This window comes from Terrapene carolina, unplaced genomic scaffold (assembly GCF_002925995.2).
Source record: "Terrapene carolina triunguis isolate 2854851 unplaced genomic scaffold, T_m_triunguis-2.0 Scaffold68, whole genome shotgun sequence".
Classification (NCBI taxonomy): Eukaryota; Metazoa; Chordata; order Testudines; family Emydidae; genus Terrapene; species Terrapene triunguis.
Window position 1 is genome coordinate 55,851,169 of NW_020664419.1, and position 26,121 is coordinate 55,877,289.

Consider the following 26,121-nt stretch of genomic DNA (forward strand, 5'->3'; position numbering starts at 1 on the left):
GACCATCTTGTGGTCAGCTATGCTCTGTTTCCGATATTGGAAATTTTGTTATATACATGGCTTCATAGTAAAGCGGGGAGGGTTCCTTCCCTCAGAAAGCCCTTAGCTCTATCTCACCGATGGTTGTTTGCATTTTTTTAAACTTAGAACAGTGTCTTTACTGTAGATCACACAGAGTCCCTTAGTAAAGTTTTCCATGGCTAAAAAATGATTAATTCAAATTCATCTCCCCCTCCCCCAGTATCTGTCTGTTCTAAATTCTCCCAGTGTTGTATATTGCCAGACAATAGAAGAACAATTTCATTTGTTTTGCTATGTTGTACAGGACTAAGTGTCAAAAAGGGTGGGGAACATTGCATTGTGCAGACAATTTAAGGTTGTTCTGTGCTAGTTTTCAGAATTAGGATAGTCACAGAGGAAAAGTCTTTCTTTTTCTTGATTCTTTTTCCAAAGCCTTTCTCAGTACAGTGATGAGAATATGATGGATCCTTATAACTTGGCCATATGTTTTGGCCCAACACTGATGCCTGTTCCAGACATACAAGACCAGGTGTCATGTCAAGCTCATGTGAATGAAATAATCAAAACGATCATCATCCATCATGAGGCTATTTTCCCAGATGCTAAAGAGCTAGATGGCCCTGTTTATGAAAAATGTATGGCTGGAGATGACTACTGGTAAGTCAGAATATTATCTTTCTGTCTTCATACCAAAATGCTAGGACTCCATTTTACATGAATGACTCCCATGATATAAGAGGTTCTGCATAAATAAAAGAAATATGAAAATAAAAAAAATTCTAATGCGTGGAAGGTTCACAGGAAAGTGGTACTGTGAAACACGTGGGGCAAATATAACCATGATGATTGCCAGGGTTTCCTAACTAGAAAACTTCAATGGCGTTAATTTAGGATTCTGAGAACTATCATATATGTGACCATCAAGTAGTTGACAGAGGTCTACATGTACAATTGGGAGTTTGTGGCCAGATGGCGTAGTCCCAGTCTTGCATTTGTTGAAGGGTTCCATAAAGAATTTCAGTTCATAATGGTTTCACCATTAAGCCCAGACATATATACACTAAATTCAGTACTGCTAGAAGGGAAATATCTAGTTACCCTCTTATCCATTTAAATAAATGGAAATGATATCTGAAGGGAAGATGTATTAATTCCTGTAACAATTATGATTTTATACCATGGTCTGAGGATTACATTGCTTCTGACTTTAACTAATATATATATATATGTAGGGCTGTTGATTAATCACAGTTAACTCATACGATTAACTCAAATTAATCACAATTTAAAAAATTAATTGTGATTAATCGCAGTTTTAATCACACTGTTAAACAATAGAATACCAATTGAAATTTATTAAATATTTTGGATGTTTTTCTACATTCTCAAATATATTGATTTCAGTTACAACACAGATTACAAAGTGTACACTGCTCACTTAATATTATTTTTGATTACAAATATTCGCACTGTAAAAATGATAAACAAGATAGTATTTTTCAATTCACCTCATACAAGTATTGTAGTGCAATCTCTATCACAAAAGTGCAACTTACTAAAGTAGATTTTTTTTGGTTCTAACACCACCCAAAAACAAAATAGTGTAAAACTTTGGAGCCTACAAGTCCACTCAGTCCTACTTCTTGTTCAGCCAATCGCTAAGAGAAACAAGTTTGTTTACATTTACAGGAGATAATGCTGCCCTCTTTTAATTTACAATGTCACCAGAAAGTGAGAGGAGGCATTTGCATGGCACTTTTGTAGACGGCATTGCAAGGTATTTATGTACCAGATAGGCTAAACATTCATATGCTCCTTCATGCTTTGGCCACCATTCTAGAGGACATGCTTCCATGCTGATGACGCTTGTTAAAAAAATAATACATTAATTAAATTTGTGACTGAACTCCTTGGGGGAGAATTGTATGTCCTCTGCTCTGTTTTACCCCTATTTTGCCATAGATTTCATGTTATAGCAGTCTCGGATGATGACCCAGCATGTGTTGTTCGTTTTAAGAACATTTTCACCGCAGATTTGACAAAATGCAAAGAAGGTACCAATGTGAGATTTCTACAGCTAGGTATAGCACTCAACCCAAGATTTAAGAATATGAAGTGCCTTCCAAAATCTGAGAGGGACAAGGTGTGGACCCTGCTTTCAGAAGTCTTAAAAGAGCAACACACTGATACGGAAACTACAGGACCCAAACTACCAAAAAAGAAAATCAACCTTCTGCTGGTGGCATCTGACTCAGATGATGAAAATGAACACATGTTGGTCCGCACTGCTTTCGATTGTTATCGAGCAGAACATCAGCATGGATACATGTCCTCTAGAATGGTGGTTGAAGCATGAAGGGACATATGAATCTTTAGTACATCTGGCATGTAAATATCTTGCAACGCTGGCTACAACAGTGCAATGCGAACACCTGTTCTCACTTTCAGGTGACATTGTAAACAAGAAGTGAGCAGCATTATCTCCTGCAAATGTAAACAAACTTGTTTGTCTGAGCGATTGGCTGAACAAGTAGTAGTACTGAGTGGACTTGTAGGCTCTAGAGTTTTACACTGTTTTGTTTTTGAATGCAGTTATTTCTTTTGTACATAATTCTACATTTCATCTTTCATGATAAAGAGATTGCACTACAGTACTTGTATTAGGTGAATTGAAATACTATTTCTTTTGTTTTTTACAGTGCAAATATTTGTAATAAAAAATATAAAGTTAGCACTGTGCTTTGTATTCTGTGTTGTAATTGAAATCAATATATTTCAAAATGTAGAAAACATCCAAAAATATTTAAATAAATAGTATTCTATTATTGTTTAAAAGCATGATTAATCGTGATTAATTTTTTTAATCATTTGACAGCCTATACATACACACATTTTATATTTGCTATTTGTTTCATAAGAAAATTTAAGTGATATTTGTTATAGAAATAGATTACTCTTGTTAGCTTGGGGGGAGGGTTATGCCAAATATAGCATCCATTAAGCACGGCTTCATATGCTAATTGCCTGTACCTGCTTAACTTTGTGTATTTCTGCAGTGATAGCCCTTATAGTGAACATGGTACACTAGAGGAAGTGGACCAGGATGCCAGTACAGAACCCCACACCAGTGAAGATGGTACGTTCTTTATGTTACATCTTTAATCCTCTTTTAAATAAATTACATTTACAGGTTTTTCATGCAGGAGATACTCTCTTTTCCTCACTGTCTCTCAATTGAAACTAAATTACTTCTGGGAGGATGCTCTGCTGCTTACACCTCCATTTTTAATCTTCAATTTTTTGTTTGTTTTTCACTCTTATGCATCTGTGTTTCGCCAGCTGTTTCCTTGCACCTTTCCTGGCTTGCTCAGTTACAGGAAGGGCAAGTGGGAAACTACTTCAGTCAGCACAAATTACGTTCTGATGTAATGTTCCCTTTTTAAGTGGCCTTTTACCTTTTTTGCACAAGATAAACTGATCCAAGCTATGTCTTTGAATATTTTAGCAGAGAATTGCATTCAATATGCTATATTTTGATATTTAAAAACACAACTTTCTAGAGGATTTAAGGACCCCCAAAACTATTAAACCAAAGCCATCACTATAATCTTGGCTCATGCTCACCCTTGCTGGACTAGGCATCGTAGCTGGCAGTGAGGGCCCAATGGGATAAGCATCACCTATCAAATCTCCTCTTCTTTCTTTCAGCAAATTAAGACTTAGGCCTTGTCTAGATAGAGAAATATAATGGCACAGTTATTCCACTACAGCTGTGACAATATATTTTCCCATATAGGCAAGCCCTTAGTGGCAGATGCCTCTTTCCCTGGTTTAGGTTAGCACAGTGGATAAAGCAGCTTGTGATAACAAGGAGGCAACCGATCAGGGGCCTGGGACCAAACAGGAAAGGGAAGGCAGATAGGGCCTGTAATCTGGTGGGGGAAAATAAAGAAGTAGTTGCAGGAGGACCTGTTCAAGGGGGCAAGGTAAGCAGCAGAGTACAGGAAGGACTCCTTCGCATTTTCAGAAGGAGAAGGGGAGGCAATTACAGCAGAAGAGCTTGTCCGGGGACAAAGTGGGGAAGAGTAAGAGGCCAAAATGGTATCATTGATTTTATTTAGGAGATCAGAAATATCCAAGTGTGGGGTCAAAAATAATAATTTCAAGGATTGGAAAAAGGGTCCTGTTGCCAGCCCCAGACCCACCATTTATTTTGAGCACCAGCCACAACTTGGTAGTATGTGTCTCTGCCCGCCTTCCCTCATATACTAATTTATAAGACAGTTTCTCATGTTGCTAAAAAACAGACTATTTCAGACTCCTATGAAATGCTCAGGATTAAATGGATGACAGATCAGGAGGTGAAACACTTAATGATGGAGGATCCTCGAAGAAAAACTTGATTTTTCTGACATACATACAGAGGTGTAAATGATGGAAATTCAGATTCATAAATGTGCATTTCTGCAAAACTTTTCCCTGCACATGAGAATGAAACGGAGGGAAAAAAACATGCAACAATCAAAAGTTGTTTTTAATCCCTTTGTACACAATTGTAAAATATTAAATGGCATCTGAAAAGCATGGACAGGCAAATCTTGACCATCTGAAAGTAGTATGGTACTTCATTTGTGCCTTGATATCAATCCTGGATGCAATGACTGTAGTAAAGTTGTAGCATAGCATTATCGATTGAGACAAAATTGACTCGAGTAACTCTCAGTGGAGCAGAGGTAGCCAAGAAAGGATTACATTACTAGATCTAGTTTTGTTTATCAGGATGGCCAGCAATTAAATCCTAGCTTTTGCCATTCCTTTGTTTGCTACTTTTTGTGAATTGAATACAGGAAGTGGACAATCATGTTGTGGATGTGCATTTAAAGGGGGGAAAAGATAACACAAAGATTTGAACCTTGTGGTAATGCTTGGGCAAAGATGATGACAGCGTAGTTGGTGTGACTAGACCAGTGCATGAAGTGAGAGGCCTCCACTTAATCAGCTAGGTCTAATCAAGTTTTTCCACCAGTAAAAAGGTTTACCTTTAGATAAGCTATTTTTTATAATGAAGGGTGGGTATTTTCATTGAACTGGTGCTGTTAACTGTCTTTTTGCACACACATTCGTGTGTTTGTCCCTTGAATAAAAGTGTTTGCAATACCATACGCTGTGATTGGTAACAATTTTACTTTGATCTTGAATCACAAGGCTCAGATAATTGATCTTTTGTGGGGGAACAGGAAAGCTTCCACTAAAGGAAATTTTTGAATTCAGTAGATTTATTGATTACTAGTTTGTCACACCAGGATCCTGATATACATGTGTAGGAGAGTAAGGTAATGTTGAACTGAGCTTGCTACTACTAACTGGACATATTGTACTTTTGCATTTCCTCTGTTAGGAGCTGGACAGAGCCTACTCTAAAAATTTAAATCTTTATTATGTTGTAAATCTAGTTGGTTTTATACTGAAGGGATTTTTTTCTCTCAAAACCTCTAGTCCCATAACAATATTGGGCAATTGAAATGTAATCCAAAGGCTATAATTAAAAGCAAGAGGATTTATTTTTCTGTTTTGATTATTTTCACTATAAGAACTACTTGCTGTATAAGGTTAAATTACAAGTAAGTCTTTCTATACCTACAAGAAGTCAGTTTGTAGATAATAACAAGGCTGAGCAACTGTGGGGGAAAGTAAAGGTTTATTTATGGAATTACAAAGCTAAATTTTTTTTTTAAATAAGGCAAATATATATAAAAGTGTAGGGATAAAATTAGCTTATCCTCTATCCTTTGAAGGTTTGGGGCATACAATGATGAAGTATAAAAAAGCTGCATACATCCTTAACTGTAAACACGTGAGTAGTCACAGTGACTTTATTGGGGCTATTCACATGCGTCTCTGAATCCAGGTCATAGTGAAGAGTTTTTTGTAACGGTAAAAAGCCTTCACTATAAGAATTTTTATTTACATTGTCTACTTAAAAGAAGAGCATTCCTGCTAAATAGCCTTTTCCCCTAAATCTGAAAACATGAACTTTTGTGCATTTCAAAGAGTTCACCTTGAGCCTCAGACATTCGCCTGAAAAATAACTCCTAGAAAAGAGTATAAAGATTCAGGGGATACATCTTTATGCTTAATAAGCAGTTTTTGTGCAATTTGCTTCTGAAAGTCTTTAACGTTGAAGCTATTTTACTCTAGTTGGATGAATATAAAAGTTGACTAGATCTGTTTCCTAAGGAAATAAGAGAATTTCCTGAGGAAGTCTCAGACACATGGGTAATTCCTGATATAAAACACAAACATGCTAACATTTTTATTGCTGTTCATTGACCACTTATGATGCCTTACATTTATAAATCAAGAAAGTAGTTCTCACCCAGATGGGGGTATTAAAGGACAAATAAGGCTGAGAGTTAGTGCTGTCGCGTCCCTGAATGGTCACCATTGCAGATATGACTACTCTAAAATAATTCATACTATGATCAACTTTTTGCCAAGTTCTGCTGTAACAGTAATTCACAGCCTTGTTTCCCTTTGTTGTTTTCCAGTGAGAGAACTGCCAGCGAACTTGAGGATAGATTGTTACTGTAAAGCCACAGCCCTTTGTTAAGACATAGAAGAGAGCATAGGGATCAGGATGTCTTTTGCTTAAGACAAGCACAATGCATGTGGGAGAATTGGGGGAGCACAGAGCAGGGGCTGCTCTGATGCACCCAGTGAAAGGTACAGTGGATATTCTCATTCTGCTGGCTCAGCTCCACTTGCCTCACTAGTGTGGGGTGTAGAGTGGCCAGGTGCCTGGTTTTTGACCAGAAAGTCCAGTTGAAAAGGGTACCTGACAGTTTCCTACCTATGTTGGGTGACTGCAGCTCCCAGCCCCGAGGGGAGTTCCTCCCAATCGGGGGGCGGAGGGAGGGGGAAGAGGAGTGAACTGGGGTGGGCCAGGGGCAGGGTCTCCAGGGGAAGAGACGGGATGGGGGAGGTTCCATCACTCCTGCTGGAATGTCTGGCTTTGGCAACCCTAGCACTGGGGTGGGATGGCATACCCTCATACTGCCACCTTTAGAGGAAGGCTAATGCTGTGGTTGGCTCTTAAAGTGCAGGGATAGAAATAGCGACTAGCCTTTGTGTTTCTTACATCTTTACCCTTACCACCTGCTGGACCTGTACAGAGCTATTTACAGTGATTTTTACGTGAAAGGCACCATAATGTGTCACTGAATGGCAGTCATAATATTAGCAGAATTTGAGGTCATAAGTACAAAACTGGGAACAGAATCCCTAGAGCTCTTCCCACAGTTCTTCAGCTTGTCCTAATATTTCTCCTTCTCCATCTTTGTCTGAATCACTAGGGATCATAGCTAGTGATATCTCAGATGTCATCATATATTTTTTGCCATAGTTAGCAAATGCCTCAAGGTAAAGGACAGAGCAATATAATTATATTTCCCTCTGAGCTGTCTTAATTTTACTGTTAGACCCCATGGCTCAGTATCATGCAGAATTTCAGTTACAAATCATAGATTTGTAACTGTTGATTAGCTCTATTCCCTTTCCTTTAGTTGTGAAATGGCTCCCTCCCGTTCTCAATAACCTTGACATTATAAATCTTTTGGCTTTTTTTTTTTATGTCCAAATGGAACTGTCAAGGTATTTTTATATTAATTGTCAATGTTCTACTTGTTAACAAGTGAATTAGTATTTGAAAAATAAAATCTGAGAACTGTCTGCTGCAGAAATGTGCTGTTCAAGTAAAGGGCACATTTTTGGTAATGAAAGTTGCTATCAGAATAAAAGATCAATTTATATGAGCTTAATACAAGAGTTTCATTAAGGAAAGCAACTATGTCAGCTATAAACCACATTGTTCTGAGAGAAAAGAGTATGTTACATAGGAACACATAAATAGCATGTCTCAGAAGTCTCACTCACTGTCCGTAGATTAACAGTTCAAATAGCTGTTCCCAATGCAGCAACTTCCCACAGATGTCTGAGAAAGCACGTCCGTCTATAATGAGGTACAGGAAAAGGAAGAATTCAACATTCCATAGGCCTGACTCTCTTCATACACACGGCTTACATAGGTGTGGAGTTACTTCTGATTTACTCTGGTGTGCGGTAAATGAGAAGAATCAAAGCCTGTATACTCAAGTCTTTAATATCAAACAGTCCATTGAACTTTTAATTGTAGTATGGCTCACCCAAAAAGGAATTGCCATATCTGATCAACACAGTGGTCCAATATCCTGCCTCAGAATGCTCAGTACCAGATGCTTCAGAGCATAGGCGCCAACTCCATGGGTGCTCCAGGGCTGGAGCACCCATGGAGAAAAATTAGTGGGTGCTGAGCACCCACCGGCAGCTCCCCGTGGCCCCACCCCCCTGCCCCAGCTCACCTCCGCCGCCTCCGCGAGCACGCCGCCGCGTCCTGCTCCCCCTCCCTCCCAGCGCTTGCACCGCGAAACAGCTGTTTTGCAGGGCAGGGAGGGAGGGGGGAGGAGGGGGAACGCGGCGTGCTGGGGGAAGAGGCGGGACTGGGGCGGGGATTTGGGGAAGGGATCCAATAGGGGCGGGGAGGGGAGGGGAGTTGGAGTGGGGACTTGGGGAAGGAGTTGGAATGGTTTTACAAAAGGTAGATTGTGCCAAACCAACCTGATCTGCTTCTTTGAGAAGGTAACAGATTTTTTAGACAAAGGAAACGCAGTGGATCTAATTTAGCTCGATTTCAGGAAGGCATTTGATACGGTTCCACATGGGGAATTATTAGTTAAATTGGAAAAGATGGGGATCAATATGAAAATTGAAAGGTGGATAAGGAACTGGTTAAAGGGGAGACTACAACGGGTCGTACTGAAAGGTGAACTGTCAGGCTGGAAGGAGGTTATTAGTGGAGTTCCTCAGGGATTGGTTTTGGGACCAATCTTATTTAATCTTTTTATTACTGACCTTGGCACAAAAGTGGGAATGTGCTAATAAAGTTTGGGGATGACACAAAGCTGGGAGGTATTGCTAAGACAGAGAAGGACCGGGATATCATACAGGAAGATCTGGATGACCTTGTAAACTGGAGTAATAGTAATAGGATGAAATTTAATAGTGAAAAGTGCAAGGTCATGCATTTAGGGATTAATAACAAGAATTTTGGTTATAAATTGGGGACACATCAGTTGGAAGTAACAGAGGAGGAGAAGGACCTTAGAGTATTGGTTGATCACAGGATGACTATGAGCCGCCAATGTGATATGGCTGTTAAAAAAGCTAATGCGGTTTTAGGATGCATCAGGCGAGGTATTTCCAGTAAAGATAAGGAGGTGTTAGTACCATTATACAAAGCACTGGTGAGACCTCATCTGGAATAGTGTGTGCAGTTCTGGTTTCCCATGTTTAAGAAGGATGAATTCAAACTGGAACAGGTACAGAGAAGGGCTACTAGGATGATCCGAGGAATGGAAAACCTGTCTTATGAAGGAGACTAAAAGAGCTTGGCTTTTTTAGCCTAACCAAAAGAAGGCTGAGGGGAGATATGATTGCTCTTTATAAATATATCAGAGTGATAAATATAAGGGAGGGAGAGGAATTATTTAAGCTTAGTACCAATGTGGACACAAGAACAAATGGATATAAACTGGACACTGGGAAGTTTAGACTTGAAATTAGATGAAGGTTGCTAACCATTAGAGGAGTGAAGTTCTGGAACAGCCTTCCAAGGGGAGTAGTGGGGGCAAAAGACATATCTGGCTTCAAGACTAAGCTTGATAAGTTTATGGAGGGGATGGTATGATGGGATAGCCTAATTTTGGCAATTAATTGATCTTTGACTATTAGCAGGTAAATATGCCCAATGGCCTGTGATGGGATGTTAGATGGGGTGGGATCTGAGTTACTACAGAGAATTCTTTCCTGGGTGTCTGGCTGATGAGTCTTGCTCACATGCTCAGGGTTCAACTGATCGCCATATTTGGAGTCGGGAAGGAATTTTCCTCCAGGGAAGATTGGCAGAGGCCCTGGAGGTTTTTTGCCTTCCTCTGCAGCGTGGGGCACAGGTCACTTGCTGGAAGATTCTCTGCACCTTGAGGTCTTTAAACCACGATTTGAGGACTTTAATAACTCAGACATAGGTTAGGGGTTTGTTACAGGAGTGGGGGGGTGAGATTCTGTGGCCTGCATTGTGCAGGAGGTCAGACTAGATGACCATAATGGTCCCTTCTGACCTTAAGTCTATGAGTCTATGAATGGGGGCGGGGGCAGGGTGGAGTCGGGGTGGGGCCAGAGAAAGTTGGCGCCTATGTTTCAGAGGAAGGTGAAAGGAAACCCTGAATACACAATTATGAAATAACCTGACTATGGTGAAGTTTATTCTTAACCTCCATCAATTAGAGATTGGCTTGTGCCCTCAAGTATGGGAGTTTATACGCCCCCCCCCCTTTTATTTCATCTTATATAATGTAACAGCATGTTATTCATACAAGCATCTGGTCTAGCTATACTTATGAGCTAATCCTGCCTCAGTATTCGGCCGGGGAGGGAAGAGGAAATAGACTAGATAATCTTGAGGTCCAAATTTGAGGAATATCTTTTTACAGTGAGCTCCAAAGGCTAACTTTGTGATATATATAAAAATATTTCCTTTCTGATGTTAAATTGTTGCCTTTCAGTTTCATTGACTGATATGAAGTGCATTGGGATAACATACTTAGGGATCTAAAGGCAGATGACGCCTGGAATTATTTCAAATTGAAGATGCATGAGCTGTCCGAGGCCTGTATACCAAGAAAGGGAAAACGATTAGTAGGCAGGAGATTTAGACCTAGCTGGATGAGTGGGCGTCTCAAAGGAGCAATTAAGAAAAAACAGAAAGCATACAAAGAATGGAAGAGGGGAGGGATCAGCAAGGAAACCTACCTTATTGAGGTCCGAGCATGTAGGGATGCAGTGAGAAAGGCCAAAAGCCGTGTAGAGTTGGACCTTGCGAGGGGAATTAAATCAAATAGTAAGAGGTTTTATAGCCATATAAATAGGAAGAAAACAAAGAAAGAGGAAGTGGGACCGCTGAAGAATGTAGATGGAGTGGAGATTAAGGATAATCTAGGCATGGCACAATATCTAAATGAATATTTTGCATCAGTCTTTAATAAGGCTAATGAAGGGCTTAGGAATAGAGGGAGCAGGACAGAGGGGAATAAAGAAGGAGGGAATGACATTACAGTATTAGAGGTGGAAGCTAAACTTCAGCAGCTAAACAGGACCAAATCGGGCGGACCGGATGATCTTCATCCTAGAATATTGAAGGAAGTGGCACAAGAAATTGCAAGCCCCTTAGCGATAATTTTTAATGAATCTGTAAACTCGGGGGTGGTACCGTTGGACTGGAAAATAGCTAACGTGGTTCCTATTTTCAAGAAGGGGAAAAAAAAGTGACCCGGGTAATTACAGGTCTGTTAGTTTAACTTCTGTAGTATGCAAGGTCTTGGAAAAAATTTTGAAGGAGAAAGTAGTTAAGGGCCTTGAGTTGAATGGTAATTGGGACAAATTACAACATGGGTTTACGAAAGGTAGATCGTGCCAAACCAACCTGATCTCCTCCTTTGAGAAAGTAACAAACCTTGTAGATAAAGGGAATGCGGTGGATCTAATATACCTCGATTTTAGTAAAGCATTTGATACGGTACCGCATGAGGAATTATTGGTTAAACTACAAAAGATGGGGATCGATATGAAAATCCAGAGGTGGATAAAGAACTGGTTAAAGGGGAGACTGCAGCGGGTAGTACTGAAAGGGGAACTGTCAGGTTGGAGAGAGGTCACCAGTGGGGTTCCTCAAGGTTCGGTTTTGGGTCCGATTTTATTACTGACCTCGGAACCGAATGTAGGAGTGGGCTGATAAAGTTTGCGGATGACACAAAGTTGGGAGGTATTGCTAATTCGGAGAAGGATCGGGATATTCTGCAGGGAGACTTAGATGACCTTGTAAATTGGAGTAATAATAATAGGATGAGATTTAATAGTGAGAAGTGTAAGGTGATGCATTTAGGGATGACTAACAAGAATTTTAGTTATAAGCTGGGGACGCATCGGTTAGAAATGACGGAGGAGGAGAAGGACCTCGGAGTCCTGGTTGATCGCAGGATGACTATGAGCCGGCAATGTGACGCGGCTGTTAAAAAAGCTAATGCGATCTTGGGATGCATTAGGCGAGGTATTTCTAGTAGGGGCAAGGAGGTGCTCCTTCCGTTATACAAGGCGCTGGTGAGACCTCATTTGGAGTACTGTGTGCAGTTCTGGTCTCCAATGTTTAAAAAGGATGAATTCAAACTGGAACAGGTACAGAGAAGGGCCACTAGGATGATCCGAGGAATGGAAAACCTTTCCTATGAAAGGAGACTCGAGGAGCTCGGTTTGTTTAGCCTAACCAAAAGAAGGCTGAGGGGGGATATGATTGCTCTCTTTAAATACATCAAAGGGATAAATACCAGGGAGGGAGAGGAATTATTTCAGCTCAGTACTAATGTGGACACGAGAACGAATGGATATAAACTGGCCGTGGGGAAGTTTAGGCTTGAAATTAGACGAAGGTTTCTAACCGTCAGAGGGGTGAAATTTTGGAACAGCCTTCCGAGGGAAACGGTGGGGGCGAAAGACCTCTCTGGCTTCAAGATTAGGCTAGATAAGTTTATGGAGGGAATGGTTTAATGGGATAACGTGATTTTAGTCAATTAGGTAATAAAGTGCCATCGCTGGTAAAATGTGGGTCTGGCTAGAGAATCTTGCCTGTATGCTCGGGGTTCTACTGATCGCCATATTTGGGGTCGGGAAGGAATTTTCCTCCAGGGTAGATTGGCAGAGGCCCTGGAGGTTTTTCGCCTTCCTCCGCAGCGGGCAGGGGTCGCAAGCTGGAGGATTCTCTGCGACTTGAAGTCTTTAAATCACGATCTGGAGACTTCAACAGCTGAGTTAAGGGAAAGTAGGTGGGTCAGCTTTTGTGGCCTGCATCATGCGGGAGGTCAGACTAGATGACCATAATGGTCCCTTCTGACCTTTAAGTCTATGAGTCTATGAGACTATCCCCTTGTATTATGATGCAGATAAACAGGAGGGTTTGATTTTCTTTCTCATAACTAATAATTCATTTGTATACCTTTATCATGTCTCTTCTTATTTGTCTCATCTTTAAACTATATAGTCCCAATCTTTTCAGTTTCTCTTCAAGTGGTGGAAGCCTTTCCATTACTTCTAATCATTTTGTCACATCTCTGGTCCTCTTTGCTTTCTGTTTATATAATTTTTTAGATAGAGTGTCTAGAACTGAACACAATATTCCAGGTGAGAGCATGCCGCTGATTTTATATAGTGCCATTGCAATTTTCACTAATATTTTCTAGCCTATTCTATATACATCTTACCATTTGGTTTGCTCAGTGTGCATTGGTGGTCAAAAAAGCAGAAGTTTTCATTAAGCTAGCCAGTATTTTCCTGAATAAATACAGTTAATTTAGAAACTAGCAATGTGTATGAGTAATTGAAGTGATTCCTGCCAGTGTGCATTACTTTGCATTTGTAACACTGAATTTCACTGCCTCACCTAGTTGTGTGTAGGCCTCTCTGAAATTCTTCAATGTTTGCTGGTCTTGACTACTCTAAACAAGTTGTCATCTGAACTATTGCAAGTTTTTAACCTGATTGACTAAAGATGGCCAACTACAGGACAGTCCTCTACAGGTTGGGCAAGTTATTTGGAAATAGCTGCAAACTGTAACCTTAATAGGGCACAAGGATTATATTTCCACATTGTAAGATGGAAGTTAATTTTAAAGACATTCCAGCACATAACATTAACGCATAATAAAGGGGCAGGAGTCTTCATTATAAACCAAGTTTTTCAGGGTATTACAATGAAGCAATTTAAATTTGCACCAAGCTAAGACGTGATACGGCAGTCATCAGCCTAGCTGTTAATTTCTTTCTAAATTTTGGTTTAATTGTATAAAGTATTTTGAATGGCTTTATTTTTGAGCTACTCAAAGCAAACAAAATGTATAATTCGAAAACTGACATTTTGCGGGCATTAGTTCTTAATGCTTTGGTTGGTATTTTGATACTGAGATAAATTTAACCTGACAAATGTGATTTCACAGGCATTAGTTTTTCATAACTTTTAGAACAAACTAGACATTGCCAACATCATACAATAAAATCGTAGCTGTTCCATCAAGGTCCAACTGACAAAGTAGCAGCTCCAAAGACATCAGTTAAGATATTATACTCGTTGGCCCCAATTCTGCAAATAGATATGCTAACAAGGGACCCTTGAGGCTGCACAGAGGCCCACTGATGTCAGTGGACTCCGCACAGGTGTTAGCAGAACCATATCTACTTATAGGATAGGGGCCATTGTCACTATGAACTTTGATATATCAGGAAGTTTTGACGGGAGGGAGGTTTTAATTCTCATTTTCATCCTTAAAATGATCTCTATGAAGATAAGGTTTTTAAAATCCGTTCTTGTGGAGGGAGAAGCTTTACCACACACACTCACTCACTCTTTCTGCAGGGGCCAGTCAAAACTGCTGTAGCCTATGCCTGGCTGCTCACAGAATCCATCCCAGCAGCCAGTGATCGCTGGGAGCAGAGGGACACCTACACTTTGTCCTCTTTCACCTAGCTATGGCCCCATACACTGGGGTGTAACAGAACTATCCTAGCAGCTCTATGCCATACAATGATTCCTCATACTCAGATGTACTCCTAAAGGAGTTGGATCTGTCAAGTGTTTGGTGGCTTTGTACAAACTGGAGCTTCAAAAGAAACCAGAGAAGGCCCAAGAACAGGTCCCTGTATTTTGTAAAATATGAGGTTTACACTGGATCTGCACTCTTAGCACAGAAGTGACAGAAATTCTAATAGAGTTCTAAAGCTATTAAATTGACTCATCAGACAGCTCAGGCCTAGAGCCCTGCAAACCTGCGGATAGCCACGGACCATGTTTGCGGATCGGATGGGAATACAAATTTTGTATCCGCCTAGGGCTCTACTCATGTCTAGTCTTGCTGAGGAAACCCCTATCTATTGATTCCTTTTTCACTGCTGATTGTTGTGGCACATCTCTTTGGCTTGTTCACCTGATTTATCAGGCTCCCTCAGGTGTGGTTTTGTTTTTTTATTGCCTGTAACTATTCCCCACCCACCACATAGCTTTTTATATTAGGAGACAAGAGCTCCGCCCACTTTCAAATGTTGAGCATTGAATGTATTGTGTGCTCTCTCTCATATTCTCTGTCTAGAGGTCTTAAAAGCAGCCCAGTTGCTTTATACTTGGGGCACATAGACATGGCCACTGCCTGAAGTATATCTTGGTTCAATATCTGACTTGTGTAAGCTTTGTTTGGATATGAATGCTGAGGGGTTACATTTTACAACACTGAAATAAACAGATAAGTCTATTCTGGAGTCTGAGATCTTACTTTTTCCCCCTAGAAGGTGAGCCTATAGAAGCGATAGCCAAGTTTGACTACATTGGAAGATCTGCACGAGAACTCTCCTTCAAAAAAGGAGCCTCCCTGCTTTTATATCATCGAGCATCTGAAGACTGGTGGGAAGGAAGGCATAATGGAATTGATGGCCTAGTACCTCACCAATATATAGTGGTGCAGGATATGTAAGCATGTCTAGTTATATAATATACTTGAGTGATTGCTTCTTGTTGGGAAGAAGCTTGTTGAACTAGCTAGTGGGGTATCTCCCAAATGTGAGAGGGCTTTGAAGGCTTTGAAGGCTCATAAACACCTGGGAGATTTTGCCTCCAAACTGGGCAAGAGGTGACATGAGTGAAGTCAATAAATAAATAGGTCATCAATGAGAGTTCAGCAGCTGGAGATGCAATTATATGTCTAGTTTTAATTCTCTAAGAGGACAAAAACAGAAGAGCCATGATGCCTGCTGTCCTACTTCCTGGAAAGTGACTTCTCAATCTATATCTTCCTTTCAGGGATGATACCTTCTCAGATACATTGAGCCAAAAAGCAGACAGTGAAGCCAGCAGTGGGCCAATAACTGAGGACAAGTCCTCATCCAAGGATATGAACTCCCCAACTGATCGTCATCCTGACATATATTTAGGAAGGTAAGGTTAACATAGCAACATTTCTGCATTGCTTTGCAGCCGTTAGATTGCTTCTGGGCTCATGCAGTGGCAGGATTTCTTCACACACACCTTGTTAAAAATGCTAACTTATCCTTTGATTTCTACATTTGTGTAGGCAAAGAAAGAGATCAGAACCACCTCCTCTAAGACGCCCAGGCAGGACCAGTGATGGCCATTGCCCAGTACATCCACCACACACACTCACCAACTCATCAGTGGAGCTAGGTTCCCCCAACATGGCAAGTCATTGCAGTCCTCGAGCCCTTCTTCACAATCGCAACCTCAACGCAGACAGCCCCGAAAGGCGACGTAGACCTGGGCATGGCAGCCTCACCAACATTAGTAGGCATGATTCACTAAAGAAGACTGATAGTCCTCCAATTAGAAGATCTACATCATCTGGTCAATACCCAGGTTTCAATGACCATAAGCCACTGGACCCAGAGTCAATAGCTCAGGTTGGTCTCTTTTCTTTGCCTTGGTGAGGAGCATGGTCAAATAGATGTAAATGAACATTTGACTTTCACAACACAGAGAGTTTATTTTTTTATTGAAAAGCTGTATCAGAAAAGTATCCCACTTAACTTTTTGCCATGAGAGCCTAGGACAGAGATGTGTTAAAGAATCATGGGAGAAAGGAGGGCCAATAGGAATAAAAGTTGCAACAGCATTACAGTGAAATAATTTTCAGTTGTACTGAAATGAAACTCTGTGCCACTCAGAACATAAGGATAATGTAGCGTTACTGTTTCTCAGTTATGTAAACCCGTGTGCTCTGATGGAAGTGGGGTTAGCTTTCATAATTACTGTGCGATTATTTCTGAATCTTACAGTATGCAAATCTGTGCTCCAATTGGCTACTAATGTCCTCAGTCACTTGAAAACATAGGAATTTGCATTTCAGTCTGTTTTTTTAACATAGTTTTTGTATAAATGTAGAGATTTTTAACTCTTGTAGTTGTGCCTATGGAACATGCTAGGTAAAAGTGCAAATAAATCTGAATAAATAGACTGTGCTATCTGTGTATATGTAGGAGAGGCGGCTAGTCTTTCTCAGCAGCATAGAGGTGAGAGGGATAGAATAGCAGAGACAGATAGCACCAAGAAGCAAGTTATTAATTCTGTGCTACTGAAGTGTGCTAACTCAGTAATAGCCATATCTTGGGCTAATAAATACTTCTGTCCTACTCAAAGCTCATTTAGTTTAAAATATGGTCATTATGTAAACACTCAACACCCTCAAATTACTATCTGATTACAAAAGCATTTAAAATAATCCCGCACTGACATTTCAAAATGTCATGTAACTTTTGCTTCCAAAGTCTCTGCTGCTTATGAAGTGGGAAGAGAGAGTCTCAGTTGTTGTGAATGACTCAGCCATCAATTTTCATTGTTCTTATTTCGACAGTTTCTAATCTTTTAAATACTAGGTTAAGCTATGTTACTTATTTACTGCCCAGGAGCTATGCACAGCCCTATTTGGCTTTAATTAAATTTGTACACACCTAGACCAGACAGAGACAGAACTTGAACTTTGACTAAATCATGTAAATGCTGCTGTGAACAAGCATGAAACACCTGATAGTTTTCTTATTTAACCCACTTGTGCCTCACCAACACTGAAAAATTAACCACAAACCCAATCTTGGCACGTCCTTTTAGCAGATGTACTTTAAGAATAAATCTAAATGTGCAAAACAAACATATGGAAATATGCTCATAAATGATCTCACTAAACAGTATCTTGCATGACAACTTCTAACCATGTCTGATATTCTTCTTTGTCTTGCTTAAAATTTAAACTACAAATATGAGGACATTGGGAGGCACATCATCATTTATACGTTAAAAAAAAAAATCTATTGAATGAACAAGTCATAGGAGATATGCAGGGCCCTTTGTTTTCAGTTTTTATTTTAATTTATCAGTGTTTATTACCACAACAAAGACCGGTGAAAACCAGTGCAAAAACTATTAATTTTTTAAAGTAAATATAGGTGTTGGTTTTGGTGGACAGAAAGACAGAGGAAAAAAAGTATTCAGTAGATTAATGCTTTGAATTCCGTTATTCAATGTGGTTTGCTGCAGAACTAAAAACACAATGCCACCTCTGAGTTTAAGAAAACAATATAGGTCTAATCCTCAAATAAAACTTTTCATTTGAATAAACAGTTTACTGTTGTAGACTTAGAACTGTTTACATTTAATAATTGGGCCTCACAATTTGCCGCGCATACACTCAGCTTCATCCTTTTTGTATTTTTAAAACTTTTGAATACTTCCTTGTGTACTGAAACATATTCTGATACAGATCTTCATTTTCTTCCCATTTTAGTGTCAGATCTTTAACCATTATCTGCTAACAGCTTGAAATATGTATGTGGTGGGCGTGAAATTCATCAGTAGGTTCAGATGCGCACGCACTTCAGAGTTTGCATGTTTGTCTGTTTGTCTACTGTGTGTATCTTCTAGACTAATACATAGTCTTACTTCAACAGGCAACTTTGCATATACACAGAGACTAATGTATTGAGACATATCTCATGCAATGTATTGTATTTGCCTACTAAAACAAGTTATTTTTTTATAAATTTGAATGATACAGAAGTAGGGTGAAAATCAGAAAAAAAATGAATACTTTTTGTAAAGCCTGGGAATTTTTTAGTAAAAATCAGTTTAAACTGAAAACAAAGGGGCTTACATATATGGCAGTTTCCTGCAATATTCTCAAAAGAACTGATTTGTATTATTGTGGGCTGGGATTGTATGTAACCTCTCTGGGGGGAGATGTGACAGATATTGCAACTCCGTGCAGTATCTTAAGGTCCATTGTTTTAAATTAATGGTTTGACTGTTTTCTACGCCATCGGGGGGGGGGGGGGGGTTCTTTCTCTCCCCCACGAAAAAAAGTAGATGATGATTAGGGCAAATCAGCCAGGTTATAACCCCCGCAGAGAAGTGCCAGCTCCTTGGGAGGCTCACATATATACTTCAAATTAGATTCTTCAGAGACTAACGACAAAGAAAGGACTTTTGGATACATAGCCTGAGTTTAAACTGACACAGGGTCTGATCCAGCAATTGACAGGACCTTCTGTCCAAGATGGGGCCCCAATCCTACTAGGGCCCTCTGCTAAACTTTTTGCCTGCTTATGTGAACTTTTATGTTTTCTTTGTAATGCTTTTACCTTAAGAATAAATATGCTTGCTTAGAAAGAGCTGTAAGATAGCTTATAACTGCTGGCAATTACACTGGTCACAGCCCTTAGAGAGAAAGCAAAGTGCAGGTGCTGGCCTTTTTAGGCAGTCTGGCTTACTGGGGATATCACAGCGTAGGCAGGGACCTGTGCAACCTTAAAGATCCACCAGTCAGGAGGGAACAAGATGCGGGTCCCCACCCAAACGAGGTGATGGCTGGGAACCAGAAGCATAAAATGGGTACTCTTGAAGGGCAATACAGGTGCAGTTGCCCTGAAATTGTGATATAAGCAAGCAGAGCTCACTGCCACAGACATTTTTAAAAGCTGGAAAGGTGGCCTTTATCTTTCAAGATGTCCCTAATTCTTAATACTAACCACCAACTTCTCTCTCCACCTAACTGAAAGTTATCAAAAGCACAGTTATTTTACCATTTGTCTTGAATTACATCTTTATTTAAAAAAAGAGAGTTATATAGGCCAGGATTTTCAAAGCCAAATTGGATGTCCAAGTCAGTTTTCCAACTTCAGTTTTACTTTCATTAAAAAAAAATCCCTGTGCTAGAGTATTGTTCCTGAATATTTCAGGGTAAGATGAGGAGTATAGCACATAAGCTCTTAGGCTTTACATTTATTTAAATATTGTTGCAAATCAATCATCAAATATTTGTTCTCTTAATAGTAATTTAATAGCAAGCAGCAGAGTATGTTTTTAATGGCCTAACTGAATTTTGACCCTCTACCATTAAGTTAATTTATGGTCAACCCAAGCTGCCATCTTGTTCAGGAAGGCCACTTTTAAATGAGGTTGATGTAAATACATGCAGTGTTGGTGTAGCCATGTTGGTCCCAGGATAATAGAGAGACAAGGTGGGTGAGGTAATATCTTTTACTGGACCAACTTCTGTTGTCAGAGAAGATTTTGAGCCTTCTTCAGCTCTGGGCTGTAAATGGGCTTAATACTGCTTCATAATATTTGTTAGAAATGAATGGATGGTTTATAACTGAAGTCATGCATTTCTCAAACTTCTCCCTCGGCAACTACCCTTTGCATTCAGTATTTAATGACTTGCTGCTCTGTCTCTCTGCTCTGACCAGGATATTGAAGAGACAATGAACACCGCTCTGAATGAACTCCGTGAGTTGGAACGTCAGAGCTCTGCGAAACACGCCCCTGACGTGGTGCTGGATACATTGGAACAAATGAAAAACTCACCCAGCCTGGCCACCTCCACAGAATCACTAAGCCCTCTCCATAGTGTAGTGCTAAGGAGCACTGAGCCTCAGATTCGACGTAGCACTAGTTCTTCCAGTGATACCATGAGTACTTTCAAGCCCATGGTGGCCCCCAGAATGGGAGTGCAGCTAAAACCCCCAGCTCTGAGGCCAAAACCCATTGTTCTTCCAAAAACAAATCCTACCATAGGACCTTCCCCTCCTTCCCAAGGTCCAACAGACAAATCTTGCACAATGTAAAAGGCTAAGCAACCCAGGAGGTGGAGTGTGTTACAGAAAGGAACGGATTAGCGATAGAAGTCAGGGTTCCATAACACTATTAGTTCATGTTTATAACTGGAGATGTTTTGTTTTTCAATGTTTTTGAATGTAATGTCTGAACTAGTATCATTAACATGGGCATTTGTATTTTGTATAGTTTCAATTTTAAAAAAAAACTGGACAATTGTGTGTCATTTTAAAACAGACTTGAAAACTTGATGCTGCACCATTTGTAATAAAAGGAACAGATCAGAAATGGCTTCCCACTTTGTACAATATTTCATAGTCTTATTGTAGTTTACTTAATAAGGGATCCTAAACAAAGGTAACTTGAAGGAATTCGTAAGTGGATGTGGAACCCGTGACCACTAGATCACTGGTTCAAATCTCAATCTGGTCGGTAAAAGCTAAAAGTTAGCATCTGAGGGATTAGTCAATGGCCTGTGTGAAGTGTGTATGTAATCTCAGTCCATATAAATTGAAATAACACTTTCACAGTTGGCACTAAGTATTTAGCATATTTTTAGTAGTCTTATCAAAAGCCAAGTGCTGAGTAAGTATGGAGACTGAATTACTCTCTTTCTGACCTCACTCCAGGTCAGGGTTAAAGTATATTGCCTGGATGGTATGAAGTTTCTAATACTGCCACTTGTGCTGTACCTTTCTTTTGAAGCTAAAATTTCAGTCCCCAGGACTGTCAGACTTTTCACAAGCACTAAATTCACTTACAGTTTACAATTCAGTGAACAAAGTAACTGCAGCAATACAGGTCTGGGGATCTTTCTGTAGTGTAATAAAAGATTGAAAGTATCAGTTGAACAATAATTCAATAAAACATTCCTTGGACCTTATTGCTCAGTATCTTCTTCAAACAATTTGAGCTGCGATAACCACAGTTTCAAGCTGCTGTATCCTCACTAGTTATCCTTCACAGTGCAAACACTGTGCATGGTTTCTCTATGATGCTTACTAAACTATTCTGCTCCTGAGTTATTGAATAACTTCTCTCAATTACACAGGAGGTTGTTAGAACCACAGAAATCTCATTTGCTATTCTCTAGACTAAACCTAAATAAAATTTGCCAGAACCAATTAAAAAAAAAAAAAAAAGTCTATACCTTTCTTGGGTCTGTGTGTGAGTGAAGATTTTATCAACTTTGCTTAGTGCTCCATTATTAAATTTTCTTATACATGTGAATTAATTGGACAGCTGTTTTGCACATTAACATTAAGCCATAACATCATTTCTGTAATTATTTTTCAATATTACTTGCCCAATCTATAGGATCATTTATAGCAGGTTTTTAATTTACGCAGCCATGCAAACTATTTATAAAGAATACCCCGTTGGCCGTTACCTAAAATACCATAGCCAAGAAACAATATCAGCTGATGGTCATCTATAGGAATAAAACTGGCTTCAAATAAGATTTGTCTTTCCTCATAGCATTTGTTACATTAGGATCTTACCATTCTTCCTATGGAATGTTTTAAGTTGTACCACTCACTATATGGAAACATAATTGGGGAGAGGGAAGAGTTAGTGTCTTGTAACAAAGATTTGATTCGTGTATTATAGTCTATATAAAGTCATAGAAGCCATGTCCTGTTGTCATTTGGGGATTTATTTATTTCCACTGTGGTTTACTAATTCTAATCACTTGATAAGGAACTCCAAGCCCTGGACATGACAAATATCCCATAAACTGCATTTGAGAGCAATGCTGTCAGGGCCATTTATTGTTGCTGATATTTGCAGCCCAAGGACTGGTCCAAAAAAACCAAGGAATCTATAAGTATGTCTGTTTGGGGGCTACCACATATATAAACTCTTAGCTAGCACAGTGGACTCTTGAGGTGTCAGTCAGTTTAATCCACTGAGGCTACCACTGTATAAACAGGGTAACAACTTGTCAAATTTATGTTTAATCTTGTATCTCTTGACTGTACCCTGCCGCCTATAGTCCTAAACTCCAGGGCAAGGTTCTAACTGAAGCTAGTCCTCATTAAAGGTTGGCCTTAGTCTATTGGTATGTTCACCTGTCCAGGACCAGAAATTATTTTCAAGTTCCCCAAACTTATTAAGATCAATGGAACAAACTGGAATTCCAGCTCTAATTTCCATAATGTTTTTAGTTTAGTAATTTGTTCAATACCAGTGTGGCATAATTGAGATGAATATCTGTATCTTTAAATTATATAGGGAATTTTGTATGTTTAAATAACACTACTGGACTCCATAATGCTTATTATTAGAAATTGTGTAGCAAAAGAAAATATTAGAAACAGTGCATTTAGTGAATGCATCCACTTAGAGCATTCACACAAGTTAAATGTGTAGTTTGATGGTTATTATAGATACTTAACGTATAGTAAGTGGATATGTAACAGGAAAGACTGACAACTACAAACATACTAAGGGGTAACTCTTGCACACCTAATCAAATCAGTATTGTCCTTTACTGTCAGTTTGATAAATTGCAGTACTGGTAGCTTCCTGCTTGTTGACTGTTACCTAATTGTGTCAATGTACATCCGTAGTATGTACATGTGAAAGTGCCTTTAAAATTTTAGAGGAGCTTTAGCCTTGCTCTTGTACTGTTGCATTTCCATTGCGTTCACTCTTGCTTGTATACTGTTGCATTTTCATTGCATTCATATCTGCTCTTGTACAGCCACATTCCCTCCATTTTCAAAAAACAAAAAAATTAAAAATACACAGTTATGGAAGAAAAAATGTACTGTTAATCTGTTGTGACAATGCACTTTTATGTATAGTACTGTACATTTTGTCATGTACCATCACAGGCTTCAGTATACATTCAGGTTTGTTCCCCATAGTGTATCTTTATAATAAAGAAGATAGTTCTGTCTGCATTTGTGTAGTCTAATGGTGTGCAATCCTCAGTACATTTTTATATGTGTATCCCCAAATGACCTTTTCCTTCTTGGTAATGTGAAATCAAGAGGTTTGAGAGGTTCCCCCCCACCATTTCCCACTAGTTTTATCAACCCCATTAGTCTTCCCAATTTCCATTTTGCCCCCCTTCCCCCAAGTGGCCTTTCCAGATCAAATCTTACTCTGAGACTAGATGACCAGATCAGAGGCACCTGCATGGGCCTTCACAAAGCCCTACCTTATCTCCATAAACATCCCCCCACTTTTTACCCTTCCCTAAAACTTACCACTGTGGCTCTCCTTTGGATGGGGCTTCATGCCAACTGCCAACACCAAGCCTTATTCTAAGGTCAGCTATCTGGAAGCTACAATACTTGCTCTCCTTCACTAAGAGGCTGAAAACCTCAAACTGGAATAGAAGTGGCTATTAGGGGCGAGACGGAGCTCAATCTGGGTTAGCCCCGAGCAAGCGCTGTCAGTTGTGCCAACGGCCATATGTTCATTTTGTAATTGGCTTAAGCAGAAACCACTGAACTATCTCATCTCTTATTTGGAAGCTGTGGTTACACTCACATTAGTTTAAAAGAAACACAGTCAATGTTTTATCCACAAACCACGCACACAGTTGGCTTTAGATTTTTCTGTCAGAGTATCTCTATGGGTCAGAGGGCTCCTACTCAAATAGACCTTCCTGAGGGATGGCCTATTTTTAATCTGGGAGATGTTACCCTGCCAAGCTCTTTCTGACCTACTTTATCTTCCTAGCTCTTCCAGGGCTTTGTGGAAGCATGAACACACAGAGCACCCAAGCCGAAATCCTGCTTAAAAATAAGTCAGCAGCAATCAAAATTGTCTTTTCCCTGGCTGTAGCACTCAAGAGCTGTAATATGGCAGGGGAGAATCACTTAACAGGCTACAGCAACAGGTAGCACTCCCAGGAGTTCTCTTCCCATCTTCCAATGTTCAGAGGATGCCATTCAACAGGAATTAAGCATCTGTGGCTGATGCTTTATGCAGTAGTAGGCTTACCCATCAGCCCATGTTGCAAACCTTTGCATTCCACTGACCAGTACCTGCCTTATGTATTTCTACTCGTTCCTTACTACACAAAAGTAAAGATTCAACCAGGCAGAGCAACATGTCATACTTTACTCAAGGCCTGTGTACTCCACAGCAAGCATGACCTAAATTCTGTAGCAAAACCCTATGCTACAGGGACTGGGGATTGTGCAGCAGTTCCAGATCAATTTTATGTTGACATTTTTTATTAAAATCACTAATGCAATCAATATAATATCCCCATATTATTTAACTTCATAACCAATTCAATGTTGTTGTACCCTGCATTTTTAATTTTCAATATGCTGCAGAATTTCGTATTGAAAATGCTTAACTATTCTAGAAGTTGCCAGGGAGCGAGGAAGAGGGAGACGGGAGACTTTGACAGGTGAGATGGGGCCCATTGGAGCTTCTGGCAGTTGGGAAAGTGAGGGGTGCTGTTTGGTTTGCTGGGGTAGTCATGTTATTAGAACAGTAAAATGATCTGCCATGAATTAGTTAATGTTGACACTGAAAATTACATCATTAGGGCAGTTCACATCACTGAAAACTAGTGTTTCAAGCTGCCTGCCCATTCAAGTGGCAAGTGCTGCCTCATTTTCACTCAGTTCACGTTTGAAAATGGCAGGGGGGGGGGGGGAGTTTGGATCCATAAGCATGAGAAACTTATTTTAGTTAAAAGCCTAGATGCTAGAGCACAATTCTGCAGCAAAGGGCAGATTGCTGCTGCAGTGGAAACCTAGACTCGATAAGGCTCTCATTATAGGGATAGCTCCTGTATGGCCAACAGGCACCCAGGTCAGTGACTGCTCCACTGTCTGAATGCAAAAAGAGATAAAGTTCTATCATAACACAGCAAGTCTGGAGGGGACAGATGGTGGTTTATAGGGTGTGAAGGTCTCAGGAAGGGGATTTAAAACTGTCCTGGCAAAATGGATTATCTGATTAACCACACTAATGCCCCTAGGAGGTAGAGGTACTGTACCCATTTTACAGGTAAGAGAGCTGAGGCACAGAGTCAGGAACTTTCCTAACATCATCTAGCAAGTCAAGGGCAGTTGGTAAAGGAAACCAAGACTGCACCCTCACAGTTCTCTGTTCTTGCACTCAGAAACCTGCATCTTCCTTCAATAAAGGTTCACACTAAAGTCTACAGTATGTCACAGAGATCAGCCTGTCCAGCAGGATTCAAGACTCGTTTTACTAAAGCCAGATGCTTTTCAGTGGACCGCACAGGCTGAAGCTGGGCCAGGCTGCAGGGCGCAGTGTGTCTCTGGGCAGCTGCTTGTGCAGCCTCAACCCCACTGGTA

General features: G+C 40.0%; 1 protein-coding gene across 2 annotated transcripts in view; it reads left to right on the forward strand.

Annotated features, from left to right (window-relative positions):
• SRGAP1 (SLIT-ROBO Rho GTPase activating protein 1) overlaps positions 1–23,730 on the forward strand; it is a 245,631-nt gene extending 221,901 nt beyond the window's left edge. Inside the window, exons 17-22 of one of the 2 annotated variants that reach the window (XM_024205093.3) lie at positions 454–678; positions 3,078–3,157; positions 15,493–15,673; positions 16,004–16,138; positions 16,275–16,617; positions 20,455–23,730. In XM_024205093.3, coding sequence (XP_024060861.1) covers positions 454–678; positions 3,078–3,157; positions 15,493–15,673; positions 16,004–16,138; positions 16,275–16,617; positions 20,455–20,832 — 1,342 coding nt within the window. In that variant the 3' untranslated portion in view covers positions 20,833–23,730. The remainder of the gene's footprint in view (positions 1–453; positions 679–3,077; positions 3,158–15,492; positions 15,674–16,003; positions 16,139–16,274; positions 16,618–20,454) is intronic. The other variant, XM_024205094.3, reaches the window with a different exon arrangement.
• The last annotated feature ends 2,391 nt before the right edge of the window (positions 23,731–26,121 follow it).